Genomic DNA, 20,000 nt, shown 5'->3' with positions numbered 1-20,000 from the left:
ATATTTATATATGTTATATATATATACTATACACAATAGGTATGTATATATTTATATATGTTATACATATATTTATTTATATATATATATATATATATATATATATATATATATATATATATATATATATATATATATATATATATATATACTGTATATATGTGTATATATATAACATAAATAGATATAGGTATATATATATATATATATATATATATATATATATTAATGTTATATATATACACATATATATACATATATGTTATATATATATATATATATATATATATATATACACGTGTATATATATAACATAAATAGATATATGTATTTATATATAACATAAATATATATATATATATATATATATATATATATATATACATACACACACATACATATATATATAACACATATGTATATATATATACACACACATATATATATATATGTATATATATAATATATATATGTATGTATGTATATGTGTATGTATATACAGACACATATATATGTATATACTTACAGTATATACATATATATGTATATGCATACAGTATATGTATGTATATATATGTGTATGTATATACATACAGTATATGTATGTATGTATATATATATATATATATATTACACATTGAGGTGTTGTAGCTCGGTTTGTAGTGTGGTGTGTGTGTGTGTATGTATATATATATATATATATATATATATATATATATATATATATATATATTATATATATATATATATATATATATATATATATATATATATATATATATGACACTGTACCCACCTGCTCCTTAGTGCCACCCACACTGGTTTAAATGTAGATAATGGGTTTCACTTTGAGTCTCTCCAGAAAAAGTGCCATATAATTATTATTTGCATTTGACTTTATTAAATGTTTGGGTAGAATTTTATTAAACAAAACCAGATTTATTTTAAGTAATATAGAAATTTATCAGAGGTGTTTATCTATTTCATGGAGGAATGTAGTTAATCATAGAACTGGCACCCAATGTTATTAAAGTACTGATTTTGAATCGAGAATCGGTTACGTTACCCCCAAGAATCCGAATTTGTGACGCCCAAAGATTCACAGCCCTAATCGCGATACGTACTGATATCATTTTATCACCCAGCCCTATATTTAACGCCAATTATCAGTAATTAATGACACATTTAATTAATTATATCCAGATGTATTTAGTTTTGTCCCATTTCACCCTCCATACATGCTGGAATCCAGTATCATTTCAAAACCAGCATCTTTAAAAGCCATTCAAGGAGAGAGGAAAAAAGCAGGGTTCGCTGGTTAGGGCAATTAATATTAATCACGGCCATTACAGCACATCAGTTCATGGCGTGGAAGAATAAACGGCGAGATATTATTGGGAGTAAATTCATTACCGTTGATGGCAGTAACTCCTTAGCATGATTATTGGTATTTGTGTGGCATATTTCCCACCGTAAATTCTGGACTGCAAGCCGCTATTTTTTTCCTACACTTTGAACCCTGCGCCGTGTAAGATGGCTGCTATTTTAAGGATTTTTCTCCACTTCTTTATAAAAATAATTTTAGAAAGGAAAATAAACAAGCAAAACCAATGAGAATGTGTTTTATTGTTTGTGCCGTGGCGCCATCTTTTGGACGAATTCGCTCACTGCAGTTGCTGCAATGTTCTTTTTATTAATTTCAACCGGCGTGCCATTCCGTCTTCCAGCCGTCCATAGCGTTTCTACTCGTATGAATTCTTCATTCATCGCTTCAAGCAACGTTTGTAAGTTTTACAATATAGCTAAAACATTTCTTACTTATTAAACCGTCCCATGTGTGATGTCTGTAGGAGTGTTTTCATGCATATTTGTACGTGCTGTCTTAATGTAATCAAGCTAGCGTCGTCATCATTAGCTAATATGCTAACACGTTTACGACTGTCTGTTTGACCTTGATACAAAGTTGATTATACATACTGTAAATTTCAAACTATAAGTCGCTACTTTTTCCCCTACACTACCAAAAGCGCCTCATTGCAGTGACACTTGCCAAGGGACATGTAAGCAAATATTAACATTGCTGTATGTATACTTTTGACCCAGCAGATTTGTTCACATTTTCAGTAGACCCATAATAAATTCACAAAAGAACCAAACTTCATGAATGTTTTTTGTGACCAACAAGTATGTGCTCCAATCACTCTATCACAAAAAAAAATAAGAATTGTAGAAATGATTGGAAACTCAAGACAGCCATGACATTATGTCATACTTGCCAACCTTGAGACCTCCGAATTCGGGAGATGTGGGCGGGATTGGGGGCGTGGGGGGAGGGGGTATATATTTTCAAGTATTTCATATGTATATCTCAGGGTTTCCCACACATTCATTTATTTGTGGCGGCTTGCCACGAAAGAATTACGTCCGCCACAAATAAAAATAAAAACATTAAAAATTTAAAAAAAAAAAAATTTTTTTTTTTTTTTTTTTTTGTCCTCTCTAGCTTCTAAGGAAAATCATATAGTTGATGTAGATGCCCATATCGGCTGTTCAGATTTACTTTACAAAATAGAAACTTCTCTTGTTATTTGTATTTGACTTTATTAAATGTATTTATATTAGAAACACAACATGTGTATATAACAAAGGGTGCAAAGTCTGCAGGCAGTAGGAAACACATGGTTAAGTGTAGGGAGTAAAACTGATGGCAGTCTAAAGTTCAAGATTTTTGGAGCTCTTTGTTCAGTGGATCAGATGTTTGATGAAGCTCTGTGTCTATCTACCACCACTACTGTTTTCTGTTCATTTGTTACTGACTGTGGCAGGACACCTCTGCCTCTGTTTCACTTTATGTTGCTGGTAAATAATATAGTTGTAGTAGTAGGCTAAAGTGAAATTATTTAATATGCACTAAATAAAGGGGCAGAGCTTTGAGACATTTTAGCTTTTATATTTTATAAGATAAATTTTTTGTAAGAACCACAATTAATAAATATATTTCAGTGAATAACTTATTGTTCAAATCTGTATATAAATATGTACATAAAGTGTTGTAATTATATTGTAAAATGGATGGATGGACGTTTAAAACAAAACTGTTATTATTAATTAGTAAGTATACATTTTTTGAGCCTTTTTAGAGAAAATCAAATCATTGTAGTAAATTATGCAAAGTACTCGATGATGTCATGGTGACCACGCCCAAAGCCACGCCCATAGCCATGCCCCCACCGCCACAGGTATCTTGGCAGTTTATGGGAAACACTGTATCTATATATATATTAGGGGTGTAACGGTACACAAAAATTTCGGTTTGGTACGTACCTCGGTTTAGAGGTCACGGTTCGGTTCATTTTCGGTACAGTAAGAAAACAACAAAATATAAATTTTTTGGGTTATTTATTTACCAAATTTGCAAAATCTTCCACCAAAAATATTTTTCTTAGTGGAATATTTGATGTGATGTAATCGGAACCTTGGATAAGTCAATAATTCATAATAACATTGACTTTGATTCAATGTTATGTTTTGAGCAATGACAGTTTGAAAGAAAAAAAAACAGCTTTTTTTTATTAGTCAACATTGCAACTTTTTCTAAATTACATTAAACCTTTTAAGCTTTTTTATTTCACTTTTCTTATGTTTTTGTTTATTTTTATAGTATTTTTAGAATGTGCCGTGGGCCTTTAAAACATTAGCTGTGGGCCGCAAATGGCCTCCGAGGGACACTTTTGACACCCCTGCTATAGATAATAAAAAATTAAATCTGATAAATCTGTGGATAAAAAGCAGAGCCTGGCGACGCATGCGCATTTATCATAAATCTCTCGTTCTCTCTCTGTCTCTGCCCCTCCCTCATGAATGCTCCACAATTTGTTTTGTTTTCAACCCCTTCTTAACCCTGAACGTACATTGAAAATACACGCAACCCTAACTCAAAATGCCGGACATTTGAGGCATTTAAGAAACTCCGCCCTGACAGCTCCGCAAAAGAGGACATGTCCTGTCCGGTGAAAAGAGGACATATGGTCAGTCTCTCCTAGCCCGTTAGCTGATAGCATGCCGTGTTGTGCCTCGGTGTGCATTGTTTACACAAAGTGCGGTACGCTACTTAATATGTTCGTGTGGAAACTCCTTCGGTACACCTCCGAACCATACCGAAGCCCCCGTACCGAAACGGTTCAATACAAATACACGTACAGTTACACCCCTAATATATATATATATATATATATATATATATATATATATATATATATATATATATATATATATATAAATAAATAATCCGTTCATGACGGCCACCGTGTTCAATGGAAAAGACTGATCTACAAAATTTGCAGGCAGCATACCCCTTCTCCTTCGAGCTGTTCTGGATGAACTGAAATTATTGTTTCCAATCATTTTGGAACTCGCAAGCGTACTTCTTCTTCTTACTCGTCGTCGCCATGTCTCTTCTTCGTTCTTCTGCTTCGTCTCTGTTATGTTTTTGGACATTACTACTTGCCGTAGTTGTGAAGCTAATGCATGATGGGAATCCGGATGTTGTGTGTCAGTGTATTAACGTGCCGGCTGGAATAAACACGCGCTGAGAAATAGCTCCGTGCCTGCCTACTTTATGGGTTATAGGTAAACCTATGGATAACGGAGACGTATATAATAGTCTCCTTTTCAGGTGAGAGAGGACGCTAAAGGCAGTGCCTTTAACCCTGTAAGACCCAAATATAGAAAAACCTAAAAAAAAAAAATATTTGACCTTTCAGATGTGCATTTGATGCAGAAATTGAAGAGTTAAAAAAAAAATGTTTATGTATGTTTTTAGAGAAATGTTGTAATATTGCAACATTGGACAAAAGTGTCCAAATTCCATCAATGTAAATGTAAATGAATTAATGGCTCTAATTATCATACTAAAAGGAAAACATTCATACCCCCATTACATCCACACATTCAGGAACATTCCTTTCCCCAGAACTGAATTGTCTGTTGATACCCTTGGACAAAGTCATGGAATTTTAGGTCAGGCTGATCAATTAACTACATTTTTTAGAGATAAAACTTTTAAATCAGTCACCAGAACACAACACAAGGGTAGAATGTATACTATCCATGTATAGAGAAAATACTTCAGCCAGTGATGTAGTGGAGGGAATACAACCTGTTTGAGCCCACTGCAACAAGCCAGCTATTACTACCACATTCACCCAGTGTTGTATAATTGCAACAATTATATAACAAGCTCTAAATGAAATTTGATGCATCTGTTCCACAATAACTACATATGTACATGCTCTAGACTCTGTAATAACAACCAAAAAATATATAAAAGACATTTTACTTACTTGAATCTAATGAATCCAGTCCAATGAAACAAATAGATGTTGTTCGAAGGAAACCTTGAGAGGTTGTGTGAGTTCATGGCCAGAAAGCGTGACTTATAAACAAATGTACGATTCAATAGCCTTGTGAGACTGAACAATAGGACCCAATGACTATGTAAATGTGGTAAAAAATAAATAAATATATATAACAGAATGTTTTTTTGGATGGTTAAAGGTAACGTTGTAATTTTACAACAAGGGGTGTTACAGGGTTAAGACACGCACGCCCCCAATATTGTTGTCCGGGTGGAATTCGGGAGAATGGTTGCCCCGGGAGATTTTCGAGAGGGGCACTGAAATTCGGGAGTCTCCCCGGAAAATCGGGAGGGTTGGCAAGTATGCATTATGTTCTTTACAAGTGTATGTAAACTTTTGATCACAACTGTATCTGGGACTTATAGTCCGGTGCGGCTAATATGCCCTAAAATTTAGTGGGTGTGGCTTATATACCGGTGCGCTCCATAGTCCGGGAAATATGGTCGCTAGGGGTGTAACGGTACATGTATTTGTATTGAACCGTTTCGGTACGGGGGTTCCGGTTCGGTTCGGAGGTGTACCGAACGAGTTTCCACACGGACATATTAAGTAGCGTGACGTACGTTGTGTAAACAATGCACACCGAGGCACAACACACGGCATGCTTGATTGATTGATTGATTGAAACTTTTATTAGTAGATTGCACAGTTCAGTACATATTCCGTACAATTGACCACTAAATGGTAACACCCAAATAAGTTTTTCAACTTGTTTAAGTCGGGGTCCACGTAAATCAATTCATGGTAAAGTTAGCAATCAGCTAACGGGCTACGATAGACTGACCATATGTCCTCTTTTCACCGGACATGTCCTCTTTTGCGGAGCTGTCAGGGCGGGGTTCCTTAAATGCCTCAAATGTCCGGCATTTTGAGTCAGGGTTGCGTGTATTTTCAATGTACGTTCAGGGTTAAGAAGGGGTTAAAAACAAAACAAATTGTGCGCGCCGCAGCATTGGTGAGGGAGGGGCAGAGACAGAGAGAGAGCGAGAGAGTTATGATAAACGCGCATGCGTCGCCAGGCTCTGCTTTTTATCCACAGATTTATCAGATTTAATGTTTTATTATCTATAGCAGGGGTGTCAAAAGTGTGCCCCGGAGGCCATTTGCGGCCCACAGCTAATGTCTTAAAGGCCTACTGAAACCCACTACTACCGACCACGCAGTCTGGTAGTTTATATATCAATGATGAAATCTTAACATTGCAACACATTAGATTAGTAAAGTGCAATTTTAAATTTCCCGCAAAATATTCTGCTGAAAACGTCTCGGTATGATGACGTTTGGGCGTGACGTCACAGATTGTGCGGACATATTGGGACACCATTGTGGCCAGCTATTAAGTCGTCTGTTTTCATCGCAAAATTCCACAGTATTCTGGACATCTGTGTTGGTGAATCTTTTGCAATTTGTTTAATGAACAATGAAGACAGCAAAGAAGAAAGCTGTAGGTGGGATCGGTGTATTAGCGGCCGGCTGGACTCTTACCAGGGGGACTTTGAGTTGGATAGCAGACGCGCTACCGTGAGTACGCAGCTTTGGCTTCCACACATTTGATCGCTTGCCCGTACGTGCGTGCCGCTATGTGCATGTCACGTACGTAACTTTGGGGAAATATATGTGCTGTATGAACTTTACGGAGGTGAACGGTACTTTGGGCTGTGGGATTGAGTGTGTTGTGCGGGTGTTTGAGTTGTATTGGTGGGTTATATGGATGGGAGGGGGGAGGTGTTTGTTATGCGGATTAATTTGTGGCATATTGAATATAAGCCTGGTTGTGTTGTGGCTAATAGAGTATATATATATATATATATATATGTCTTGTGTTTATTTACTGTTTTAGTCAGTCCCAGCTGAATATCAGGTCCCACCCGCCTCTCACAGCATCTTTCCTATCTGAATCGCTTCCACTGCCCTCTAGTCCTTCACTCTCACTTTCCTCATCCACGAATCTTTCATCCTCGCTCAAATTCATGGGGTGATCGTCGCTTTCTCGGTCCGAATCGCTCTCGCTGCTGATGGCCATGATTGTAAACAATGTGCAGATGTGAGGCGCTCCACAACCTGTGACGTCACGCTACTTCCGGTACAGGCAAGGCTTTTTTATCAGCGACCAAAAGTTGCAAACTTTATCGTCGATGTTTTCTACTAAATCCTTGCAGCAAAAATATGGCAATATCGCGAAATGATCAAGTATGACACCAGTGTTTCCCATAAACTGCCAAGATACCTGTGGTGGTGGGGGCGTGGCTATGGGTGTGGTCACAATGACATCATCAAGTAATTTGCATAATGTACTACAATGATATGATTTTCTCTAAAAAGGCTCAAAAAATGTATACTTACTAATTAATAATAACAGTTTTGTTTTAAACGTCCATCCATCCATCCATTTTACAATATAATTACAACACTTTATGTACATATTTATATACAGATTTGAACAATAAGTTATTCACTGAAATATATTTATTAATTGTGGTTCTTACAAAAAATATATCTTATAAAATATAAAAGCTAAAATGTCTCTTAAAGCTCTGCCCTTTTAATTAGTGCATGCTAAATAATTTAACTTTAGCCTACTACTACAACCATATTATTTACCAGCAACATAAAGTGAAACAGAGACAGAGGTGTCCTGCCACAGTCAGTAACAAATAAACAGAAAACAGTAGTGGTCAAATACAAATAAGGCAACAAGAGAAGTATCCTACACTTCTCTTTTGTAAAGTAAATCTTAACAGCCTATATGGGCATCTACATCAACTATATGATTTGCCTGAGAAGCCTGACAGGACAAAAAAAAGTTTTTATTTTTTTATTATTTTTATTAAAAAAAAATTATTTGTGGCGGACGTAATTCTTTCGCCACAAATAAGGCAACAAGAGAAGTATCCTACACTTCTCTTTTGTAAAGTAAATCTTAACAGCCTATATGGGCATCTACATCAACTATATGATTTGCCTGAGAAGCTGGACAGGACAAAAAAAAGTTTTTATTTTTTTATTATTTTTATTTTAAAAAATTTATTTGTGGCGGACGTAATTCTTTCGCCACAAATAAATGAATATGTGGGAAACACTGGACACATAGAATGGACCTGCTATCCCCGTTTAAATAAGAACATTTCATTTCAGTAGGCCTTTAAAGGCCCACGGCACATTCTAAAAATACTATTAAAATAAACAAAAACATAACAAAAGTGAAATAAAAAAGCTTAAAGGTGAAATGTAATTTAGAAAAAGTTGCAATGTTGACTAATAAAACAAAGCTGTTTTTTTTTTCTATAATAATAATAATATTGAATCAAAACCAATGTTATTATGAATTATTGACCTATCCAAGGTTCCGATTACTTCACATCAAATATTCCACTAAGAAAAATATTTTTGGTGGAAGATGTTGCAAATTTGGTAAATAAATAACCCAAAAGTTAATAATTTGTTGTTTTCTTACTTTACCGAAAATGAACCGAACCGTGACCTCTAAACCGAGGTACGTACCGAACCGAAATGTTTGTGTACCGTTACACCCCTAACGGTCGCTATTTCATCCATAACTGGTTCCTTTTGTATGCACGCAGCTGGCCAGGTGTGCTGGACATCAGAGAAAATCTCAACACGATTAGTGTCACGGTGGCGTTTAGGACGGAGGAGCGGAGAAGAAACCCGCACCCCCCCCAGAGACGCCTTTTGTTCTCCCCCGGTCTTAATGTCGCTCACACCTCTGCAGTTTTGTTTGTGTTTGTTTATAATGGACCCTAACTCGCCTCCGCCACCTGCGCGTGATGGTTCCTGCCAAATGTATGCGCGTCTAAGTGGGCGCATGCAGATGTGTGCGATGCATTCTGGGTAGGAGGTCAGCTCCGCCATGCATTCCTTCACACCCCATCAGCGTCTGGATGAGAGGGAAAAGAGGAGGGGCGACGAGATATCCCGGGGGGGGCTGGAGAAGCTTGCTCTCTTTCCATCACACACCCTCCCTCCTTTCATGTCTTGGAGGAAATGACTGTGGGGGGGGGGGGAGGTAGCCCCTCGCCCCTCGCCCACTATATTAAATGCACAGCGTCGCCTTGGCAACGGCAACGCCACCATGGCAACACATGTAAGGCAGGTGCCGTCGCACTGCGAGGCCATTTGTCGAGCGATGGGATGGGGGGCTGGGGGGGTAGTGGGGAAAACAGACAGGCTGTTAGCGCAGGAAAAATATGTTATCGCCGTGGCAACGCAATGTGGCAACTCTCCATGGCAACAGCAGGTGGCTCAGGGCTGAAATGTGCAGCTTTTGCGTTTTGTGCATTGTGTGCATGTGTGTGTGTGTGCATATTTGTGTGTGTGTGTGTGTGTGTGCACACACACACTTACACACATCTGGCGAGGAGGTGAGTGCCACATCACAAGTGCAGACGTTTCCGAACGCTCTCGTTCAGCAGCTTAGCGCCACATGAAGCGGGCCCGGATGGCGTTACAAAGCAGGCTCTCCTGGCGGTCGGTTAAGGGAGGTCCGCGTGGTCCCGGGCGTGCGGCGGAGGAACAGAGGAGCGAGCCGGACGTGCCTCCTAGTGCGGCGCTCCACCTGGAGGACTCTACCGCTCTCTCCCCTGCCTCTTGGTCCTCCACACCTCTCCTCTCGTGGCGTCTGTCAGACCACCTCAGAAGACACTTGTCTGGCCAAGTGCCGCCATAATGACCAACAGTGAAGTGCGGTAGCGTAGATGGCCCTAGCATTCATTAAAAACAAGGCAAAGGTTTTATTCGTTCGTGGATTCCGGACGAAAAGCCCCCACTTTTAGAATAATTGTTTCTTTTTTTTTTTTTTTTGTCCTGTCCAGCTTCTCAGGCAAATCATATACCGTATTTTCCGCACCATAAGGCGCCCCGTGTTATTAGCCGCACGTTTAATGAACGGCATATTTCAAAACTTTGTTCACCTATTAGCCGCCCCGTGCTATTAGCCGCACCTACGCTACGCTAAAGGTAATGTCAACAAAACAGTCAGATAGGTCAGTCAAACTTGAATAATATATTACAAACCAGCGTTCTAACAACTCTGTTCACTCCCAAAATGTAATGTGCAAATGTGCAATCACAAAAATAGTAACACTCAAAATAGTGCAGAGCAATAGCAACATCAATAACTCAACGTTGCTCATACGTTAGTGTCACACAACACACAAAATAAACATTTAAAGCTTACTTTCTGAAGTTATTACTCATCTACAAATCCCTCGAATTATTCTTCTTCGGTGTGCTTCACTTGTTTTTTGACACCATCGATGATGTGGACGCGCATGCAGTCGTAGATCAACAGGGACGGCGCTGCGTGAAAAAAGTCACCCGGTGTCTTCGCGTAAACGTCTATCAACCACTCGCTCATCTTTTCTTCATCCATCCATCCCTTCGAGTTAGCTTTTATGATGACGCCGGCTGGAAAGTTCTCTTTTGGCAAGGTCTTCCTTTTGAATATCACCGTGGGCGGAAGTTTCTGGCCGTTAGCATGGCTAGCTAGAACCACAGTAGGACGACTTCTCATTCCCTGTGGTGCGAATATTCACCGTACGTGCTCCCGTTGTATCCACAGTGCGGTTCACATGAATATCAAAAGTCAGTGGAACCTTGTACGCGTGTCTCTTAGTAGGAGACATTTTGTTGTCTTTACAGAAACACACAAATGAAATTAAATACCCGCGAGCTTCTTCTTCTACGGGGGCGGGTGCTCACCTTGGCGGTTGCTTACCGTAGAAGAAGAAGCGCTTCCTCTTTTACGGGGAAAAAAGATGGCGGCTGTTTACCGTAGTTGCGAGACCTAAACTTTATGAAAATAAATATGAATATTAATCCATATATAAGGCGCACCGGGTTATTAGCCGCACTGTCTGCTTTTGACAAAAATTGTGGTTTTTAGGTGCGGCTTATGGTGCGGAAAATAGGGTAGTTGATGTAGATGCCTATATCGGCTGTTCAGATTTACTTTACAAAAGAGAAGTGTAGGATACTTCTCTTGTTGCCTTATTTGTATTTGACTTTAGAAGATACAATGTCCGGGCGACTCTCCTCAATATATTGAGTCCAAATTGAATTATGTCTCTGTTTAATTCTTTGCCTCTTGTCTTGTTTAATAGATGTCCTCAGTGTTTGAACCTGACATCCACTTTTTTCCTACGCTTTGAATCCTGCGGCTTTTTAAGACGGCGCGGCCAATTTATGGAAAGAAAAAAAAACAAGCAAAAACACAATATTTTGGTCCTTCCGTTTGGTGCTTTCAACAACCAGAAGTAGAGTGCCCCTCTGTCTTCCAATCGTCCATAGCGTTTCTAATTTATGGATTCGGCTAATTTATGGAATTTTCTTTGTTAAAGGCCTTAATGTAAACAGTAAAAAACCCACAAAAAAACAAGCAAAGATACTGAAAAGGTGTTACGTTTTTGCTAAGGCGCCATCATCACGCCAAGCAACGTTTGTGTAAGTTCAGTTCAGTTCAGTTTCAGTTTATTTCGAACATGCATACGATACAACGTAATGCATTCCAGTTGTTTCATTACAGCACGTCCGAAAAGGAGTAGGAAGAAACTGAGCTTAGTTAATCCTACCCCTTTTCATACCATAGCAATTTTATCCCATTTCCTTGTTCTCTGTAACAGAACAGTGAATAAAGAAATAATATACCATAGTAAGTAAACACATATTAAATACATAAAAATTCTTAATCTAAAAGACGTTTTGCAATATAACTAAAACTATTTATACTTACTAAACCGTCCCATGCGTGATGTTGTTTTCAAGCATATTTGTACGTGCTATCATACTGTAATCAAGCTAGTGTCGTTAGCATTAGCGAATATGCTAACACGTTTACGAGTGTCTGTGTTAGTATTATTAACTTATATAAAGTTATTAGATTTTACAGTAAAAAAAAGTCTCCAGAATTTTACCCTAAAAAGAATGTGGTACTGTGTTTTACAATTTACAGTAATGCACTGTCATGATCCGTGTTCCGGATCATGTTTTTGTTATGTTCTGTTAGTTTTAGACTCCGTAGTTCCTGTTTTTGTTCACCCTTGTTTGTTTTAGTCACCATGGCGACTTATTAGTTTCACCTGCCTCTGGTGTTCGGGACACGCACCTGCTCTAATTAAGAGACTATTATTTAAGCCTGTCTTTGCCAGTCAGTCGTCCTGGCGTCATTGCTTGTTTCATGCCATACCATACTTCATGCTGTTTGTTTACTTCATGCCTTGCCAAGTAAGTCTTAGTTATTTCATGCCACAGTTTCATGAGGTCCATGTCTATAGTTTCATGTCCTAAAGTTTTTGCCTTGGCTTCCGCGTGCGATAGGCACGCTTGCCTTCGGGTTGTTTTCCGTTTTGTACCTCGTTGAGTGTTAGTTGGAGTTAAATCATGTTTTTACCTGCACGCTTTGTCCAGAGTAGTCCGTTTGCATCCCGGGGAAACAACAAACAAACTTGCAGCTCTGTCTGTACAATTCTTCCGAAAAAATTGTTATTACATTAATTCACTGTAAAAACGGACAACGGTTTTACAGAAAAAAAAAGTGGTGGCTCAGTCACAAGAATTTTGACCTTAAGAATAAAAATGGTTCGGTTTTTCCATTTCCATTTTCCATGCACTGTAAAAACAACAACCGTAAATTTTACAATTTCTAATACACTGTTAAAAAAATAAATGAAAAAAAAAACAGCCGTAGATTTTAATGGGGAAAAAAATATCTAGCTGTGTTGCCAGAGTTTTACCGTAAAAGATAACTGTGTTAAAGCTTTTTCTTTTCATTGAAAACAACTGAAGATTTTGTGGTGGTAAAAATGTGCATCTCAGTCTGCCGTAAAAATAACAGTGGGACTCTTCCCAAATTTTACATCGTACCCACAAAAATATAGGAATCAAATGTAAAAAAGATTGTGTATTAATGTCAGTTATTTTTAAAGTGGCCCTCTGGGGCCAAAAGTAACTGGCCCTCGATGAAAACCAGTTTGACCTACCTGATTTACAGTAACGCACCGTAAAAAATAAGTGTAGATTTTACGGTAAAAAACTGGCACCTCGGTCGCCAGAATTTGAACTGTAGTACCGTTTTTCCATTCACAGTAATACTCCGTATAATCTGCAGTTGTTGTTTTTACCGTAAAAAAAACTGGCAGCTGAGTTGACCAAATTTTACTGTTAAAAAAAAAAAAAAAGCAGTTTTCTATTTACAGTAACAAAAAATTTTTGTTGAATTTTATAGTAAAATTCTGGCCACTGAGCTGCCAGTTTTTTAATGTAAAAAAAACACTGGTAATGTTTTTACATTTACAGTAATATGCTGTAAAATCCATTGTGAATTTTACTGTAAACTTTTGGCGAATGAGCTGCCAGTATACCGTAAAAATTTACAGATTTGTATTTATTTTACATCGCACCTACAAAAATCTAAGAATCAAATGTAAAAAAGATTGTGTATTAATGTCAGTTAATTTTAAAGCGGCCCTCTGGGCCCAAACATAATGGCCCTCAATGGAAACCAGTTTGACCCACCTGATTTACAGTAACGCACCGTAAAAAATAAGTGTAGATTTTACGGTAAAAAACTGGCACCTCAGTCGGCAGAATTTTTGCTGAGCAGTTTTACCGTTTTTCCATTCACAGTAATACTCTGTATAATCTGCAGTTGTTGTTTTTACCGTAAAAAATATACTGGCAGCCGAGTTGAGAAAATTTTACTGTTAAAAAAAAAAGCAGTTTTCTATTTGCAGTAACAAAACAAAATTGTGAATCTTATAGTAAAATTCTGGCCACTGAGCGACCAGTTTTTTAATGTAAACAAAACACTTGTAATGTTTTTACATTTACAGTGATATGCTTTAAAATCCACCGTGAATTTCACTGTAAAGTTTTGGCAAATGAGTCACCAGTTTACCGTAAAATTTACAGATTTTAAAAATTTTACATTGTACCTACAAAAATCTGAGAATCAAATGTAAAAAACATTGTGTAATAATGTCAGTTATTTTTAAAGCGGCCCTCTGGGGCCAAACATAACTGGCCCTCGATGATAACCAGTTTGACCTACCTGATTTACAGTAACGCACCGTAAAAAATAAGTGTAGATTTTACGGTAAAAAACTGGCACCTCGGTCGCCAGAATTTTACTGAACTGTAGTACCGTTTTTCCATTCACAGTAATACTCCGTATAATCTGCAGTTGTTGTTTTTACCGTAAAAAAACCTGGCAGCTGAGTTGACCAAATTTTACTGTTAAAAAAAAAAAAAGCAGTTTTCTATTTACAGTAACAAAAAATTTTTGTTGAATTTTATAGTAAAATTCTGGCCACTGAGCTGCCAGTTTTTTAATGTAAAAAAAAGACTGGTAATGTTTTTACATTTACAGTAATATGCTGTAAAATCCTTTGTGAATTTTAATGTAAAATTTTGGCGAATGAGCTGCCAGTATACCGTAAAAATTTACAGATTAGTATTTATTTTACATCGCACCTACAAAAATCTAAGAATCAAATGTAAAAAAGATTGTGTATTAATGTCAGTTAATTTTAAAGCGGCCCTCTGGGCCCAAACATAACTGGCCCTCAATGGAAACCAGCTTGACCCACCTGATTTACAGTAACGCACCGTAAACAATAAGTGTAGGTTTTACAGTAAAAAACTGGCACCTCAGTCGGCAGAATTTTTGCTGAGCAGTTTTACCGTTTTTCCATTCACAGTAATACTCCGTATAATCTGCAGTTGTTGTTTTTACCGTAAAAAAAACTGGCAGCTGAGTTGACCAAATTTTACTGTTAAAAAAAAAAAGCAGTTTTCTATTTACAGTAAGTAAAAAAAACTGGCAGCTGAGTTGACCAAATTTTACTGTTAAAAAAAAAAAGCAGTTTTCTATTTACAGTAACAAAAAATTTTGTTGAATTTTATAGTAAAATTCTGGCCGCTGAGCTGCCAGTTTTTTAATGTAAAACAAACACTGGTAATGTTTTTACATTTTACAGTAATATGCTTTAAAATCCTTTGTGAATTTTACTGTAAAATTTTGGCGAATGAGCTGCCAGTATACCGTAAAATTTACAGATTTTTTTTTATTTTACATCGTACCTACAAAAATCTAACAATCAAATGTAAAAAAGATTGTGTATTAATGTCAGTTAATTTTAAAACGGCCCTCTGGGCCCAAACATAACTGGCCCTCAATGGAAACCAGCTTGACCCACCTGATTTACAGTAACGCACCGTAAACAATAAGTGTAGATTTTACAGTAAAAAACTGGCACCTCAGTCGGCAGAATTTTTGCTGAGCAGTTTTACCGTTTTTCCATTCACAGTAATACTCTGTATAATCTGCAGTTGTTGTTTTTACCGTAAAAAATATACTGGCAGACGAGTTGAGAAAATTTTACTGTTAAAAAAAAAAGTAGTTTTCTATTTGCAGTAACAAAACAAAATTTTGAATCTTATAGTAAAATTCTGGCCACTGAGCGACCAGTTTTTTAATGTAAACAAAACACTTGTAATGTTTTTACATTTACAGTGATATGCTTTAAAATCCACCGTGAATTTCACTGTAAAGTTTTGGCAAATGAGCCACCAGTTTACCGTAAAATTTACAGATTTTAAAAATTTTACATTGTACCTACAAAAATCTAAGAATCAAATGTAAAAAACATTGTGTAATAATGTCAGTTATTTTTAAAGTGGCCCTCTGGGGCCAAACATAACTGGCCCTCGATGATAACCAGTTTGACCCACCTGATTTACAGTAACGCACCGTAAAAAATAAGTGTAGATTTTACGGTAAAAAACTGGCACCTCGGTCGGCAGAATTTTACTGAACTGTAGTACCGTTTTTCCATTCACAGTAATACTCTGTATAATCTGCAGTTGTTGTTTTTACCGTAAAAAAAACTGGCAGCTGAGTTGACCAAATTTTACTGTTAAAAAAAAAAGCAGTTTTCTATTTACAGTAACAAAAAATTTTGTTGAATTTTATAGTAAAATTCTGGCCGCTGAGCTGCCAGTTTTTTAATGTAAAAAAAACACTGGTAATGTTTTTACATTTTACAGTAATATGCTTTAAAATCCTTTGTGAATTTTACTGTAAAATTTTGGCGAATGAGCTGCCAGTATACCGTAAAATTTACAGATTTTTTTTTTATTTTACATCGTACCTACAAAAATCTAAGAATCAAATGTAAAAAAGATTGTGTATTAATGTCAGTTAATTTTAAATCGGCCCTCTGGGCCCAAACATAACTGGCCCTCAATGGAAACCAGCTTGACCCACCTGATTTACAGTAACGCACCGTAAACAATAAGTGTAGATTTTACAGTAAAAAACTGGCACCTCAGTCGGCAGAATTTTTGCTGAGCAGTTTTACCGTTTTTCCATTCACAGTAATACTCTGTATAATCTGCAGTTGTTGTTTTTACCGTAAAAAAACTGGCAGCTGAGTTGACCAAATTGTACTGTAAAAAAAAAAAAAAAGAAAAAAAGGAGTTTTCTATTTACAGTAACAAAAAAAACAATTGAAAATCAATCAATCAATCAATCAATGTTTATTTATATAGCCCTAAATCACAAGTGTCTCAAAGGGCTGCACAAGCCACAACGACATCCTCGGTACAGAGCCAATGTTATAGTAAAATTCTGGCAACTGAGCTGCCAGTTTTTTAATGTAAAAAAAACACTGGTAATGTTTTTACATTTACAGTAATATGCTGTAAAATCCACCGTGAATTTTACGGTAAAGTTCTTGCGACTGAGCTGCCAGTTTTTTACCGCACAATCTACAGATTTTTTTTTTTTAAATGTTACATCGTATTTACAAAGATCTAAGAATCAAAAGCATAGGACATTGTGTAATAATATCATTCACTGTTAGACGCGGCCCTTTGGGGCCAAACTTAACTGCGATGTGGCCCTCAATGACACCTCTGATTTATGAGTAATGCACTGTAAAAAACAAAAAACAAGTGTAGATTTTACAGTAAAAAAAAATGGCAACTCATTTACCAGAATTGCACTGAAATTAAAAAACAGTGGTACTTTTTTCCATTTACAGTAATACACTGTAAAAAAAAAAAAAAAACAGCATACATTTTACGGTAAAACTAGTGACCGAGCTACTATTTTTTTTTTTTTTTTTTTAACCGTAAAATGTACAGATGAGTTTCAACAGTGTGTGTGTGGGAAGACGTCTCCATCTCCGTGAGAAATGTTGTCATTACCTTCCTCATTAGCAGCGCAATGATCACCTCAAGTGAGTCCCCGGCTCATTGTGCATGTGTAAGCCCCCAGCTAGAACCCCCCGCCCCCCCTTGTTTAAAAGTGTCACCCCGTCGGCACATTTATCTCGAACATGCACGCGTGACATCAGCATGTGTTAAATGCGAGCGTGCGTTGAGGAAGTTCCGTACGTGAAACGCGCGTGTGGAGGCAGTAGGGGGCGGGGTTGTCATGAGAGATGACTCCCGTGGACTTGTGGCGGCGAGGCTGTAATTCTCGGAGGTAATCACAGGGAATAATGGCAACAGTGAGACACCCGGGAATCTAATCACTATAATCACGGGTGCTCGCTCGTGGCTTCAAACTCCTGCCTTGCTCTGTTGCTGGCGAGGCGATCAAACGCTTGACCACTTCTCCTTCTCTTTTCCCCATGCAGTCCTCCGTTGTGGGCGGGGAGCCCCCTCTTCAGGAAGAACGGCGGTGTCCTCCTACAAGGTAAGCTCTCACGTCTGCACGTCCTTTTGTCAACGGCCTTCCAGTCACCTCCGTTCTTTACAACCTCCACAACATGCAACCTCTCAGTATTTAATCCTGTTACTGCTGATAAATGTTGTCATCAATAATAATAATAGCAACTAATAATAATGACAAGGAATGTAACAATAATCAATAATAATAACAACTAATGATAATAACTAGGAATGTATCAATAATAAGAACTAGGAATGTAACAATAATTATAATAACTAGGAATGTAACAATAATCAATAATACTAACTAACGATAATAACTAGGAATGTAACAACAACAATAATAATAATAATAACAACTAGGAATGTAACAATAATCAATAATAATAATACTAGGAATGTAACAATAATCAATAATAATAGTAACAACGTATTAGAATAACAGTCAATAATAATAAAAACTAGGAATGTAACAATAATCAACAATAATAACTAATGATAATAACTAGGAATGTAACAACAACAATAATAATAATAATAACAACAACTAGGAATGTAACAATAATAATAATAACTAGGAATGTAACAATAATCAATAATAATAGTAACAACGTATAATAATAACAACTAATGATAATAACAACCAGGAATGTAGTAATAATCAATAATAAAAATAACAACTAGAAATGTAACAATAATCAATAATAATAATAATAATAACAACTAGGAATGTATCAATAATCAATAATAGTTACAACTAATAATAATAATAATAACTAGTAATAAGAAACACTAGGAATGTAACAATAATCAACAATAACAACTAGGAATGTAACAATAATCAACAATGATAATAACTAATAATAATAACAACTAAGAATGTAGCAATAATAAATAATAATAAAAACAACTAGGAATTTAACAACAATCATTATTAATGATAACAACTAGGAATAAAACAATAATCAATAATAACTACAAATGTAACAATCAATAATGACTAGAAATTTAACAATAATCAATAATAATAACTAGGAATGTAACAATAATCAATAATAATAGTAACAACTAATAATAATAAAAACTAGGAATGTAACGTAATCAATGATAGTAACTAGGAATTTAACAATAGTCAATAATGCTAACTAATGATAATAACTAGGAATGTTGCAACAATAATAATAATAACCAGGAATGTAACAATAATCAATAATAAGAACAACTAGGAATGTAACAATAATCAATAATAAGAACAACTAGGAATGTAACAATAATCAATAATAGTTACAATGTATGATAATAACAATTAATAATAATAAAAACTAGGAATGTAACAATAATCAACAATAACTAATGATAATAACAACCAAGAATGTAACAATAATCAATAATAAAAAATAACAACTAGAAATGTAACAATAATAATAATAATCATAACAACCAGGAATGTATCAATAATCAATAATAGTAACAACTAATAATAATAACTAATATGAAAAACTAGGAATGTAACAATAATCAACAATAACAACTAGGAATGTAACAATAATCAACAATATTGACAACAACTAAGAATGTAGCAATAATAATAAGAACAACTAGGAATGTAACAACAATCATTATTAATGATAACAACTAGGAATAAAACAATAATCAATAATAACTACAAATGCAACAATCAATAATAACTAGGAATTTAACAATAATCAATAATAATAATAACTAGGAATTTAACAATAATCAATAATAATAATAACTGTGAATGTAACAATAATCAATAATAACTAGGAATAAAACAATAATCAATAATAACTAGGAATGTAACAATCAATAATAACTGTAAATTTAACAATAATCAATAATAATAACTAGGAATGTAACAATAATCAA

At 35.9% G+C, this 20,000-nt stretch overlaps 1 protein-coding gene across 1 annotated transcript in view; it reads left to right on the top strand.

Annotated features, from left to right (window-relative positions):
• ches1 (checkpoint suppressor 1) overlaps positions 1–20,000 on the top strand; it is a 215,862-nt gene that overhangs the window by 144,526 nt on the left and 51,336 nt on the right. Inside the window, exon 4 of the mRNA XM_062034664.1 lies at positions 18,077–18,135. Within this exon, the coding sequence (XP_061890648.1) occupies positions 18,077–18,135 (59 nt within the window). The remainder of the gene's footprint in view (positions 1–18,076; positions 18,136–20,000) is intronic.

Source organism: Entelurus aequoreus, linkage group LG23 (assembly GCF_033978785.1).
Source record: "Entelurus aequoreus isolate RoL-2023_Sb linkage group LG23, RoL_Eaeq_v1.1, whole genome shotgun sequence".
Lineage (NCBI taxonomy): Eukaryota > Metazoa > Chordata > Actinopteri > Syngnathiformes > Syngnathidae > Entelurus > Entelurus aequoreus.
Note: the sequence above shows the minus strand (reverse complement) of the source record. Positions and strands in the feature narration are given on the sequence as shown.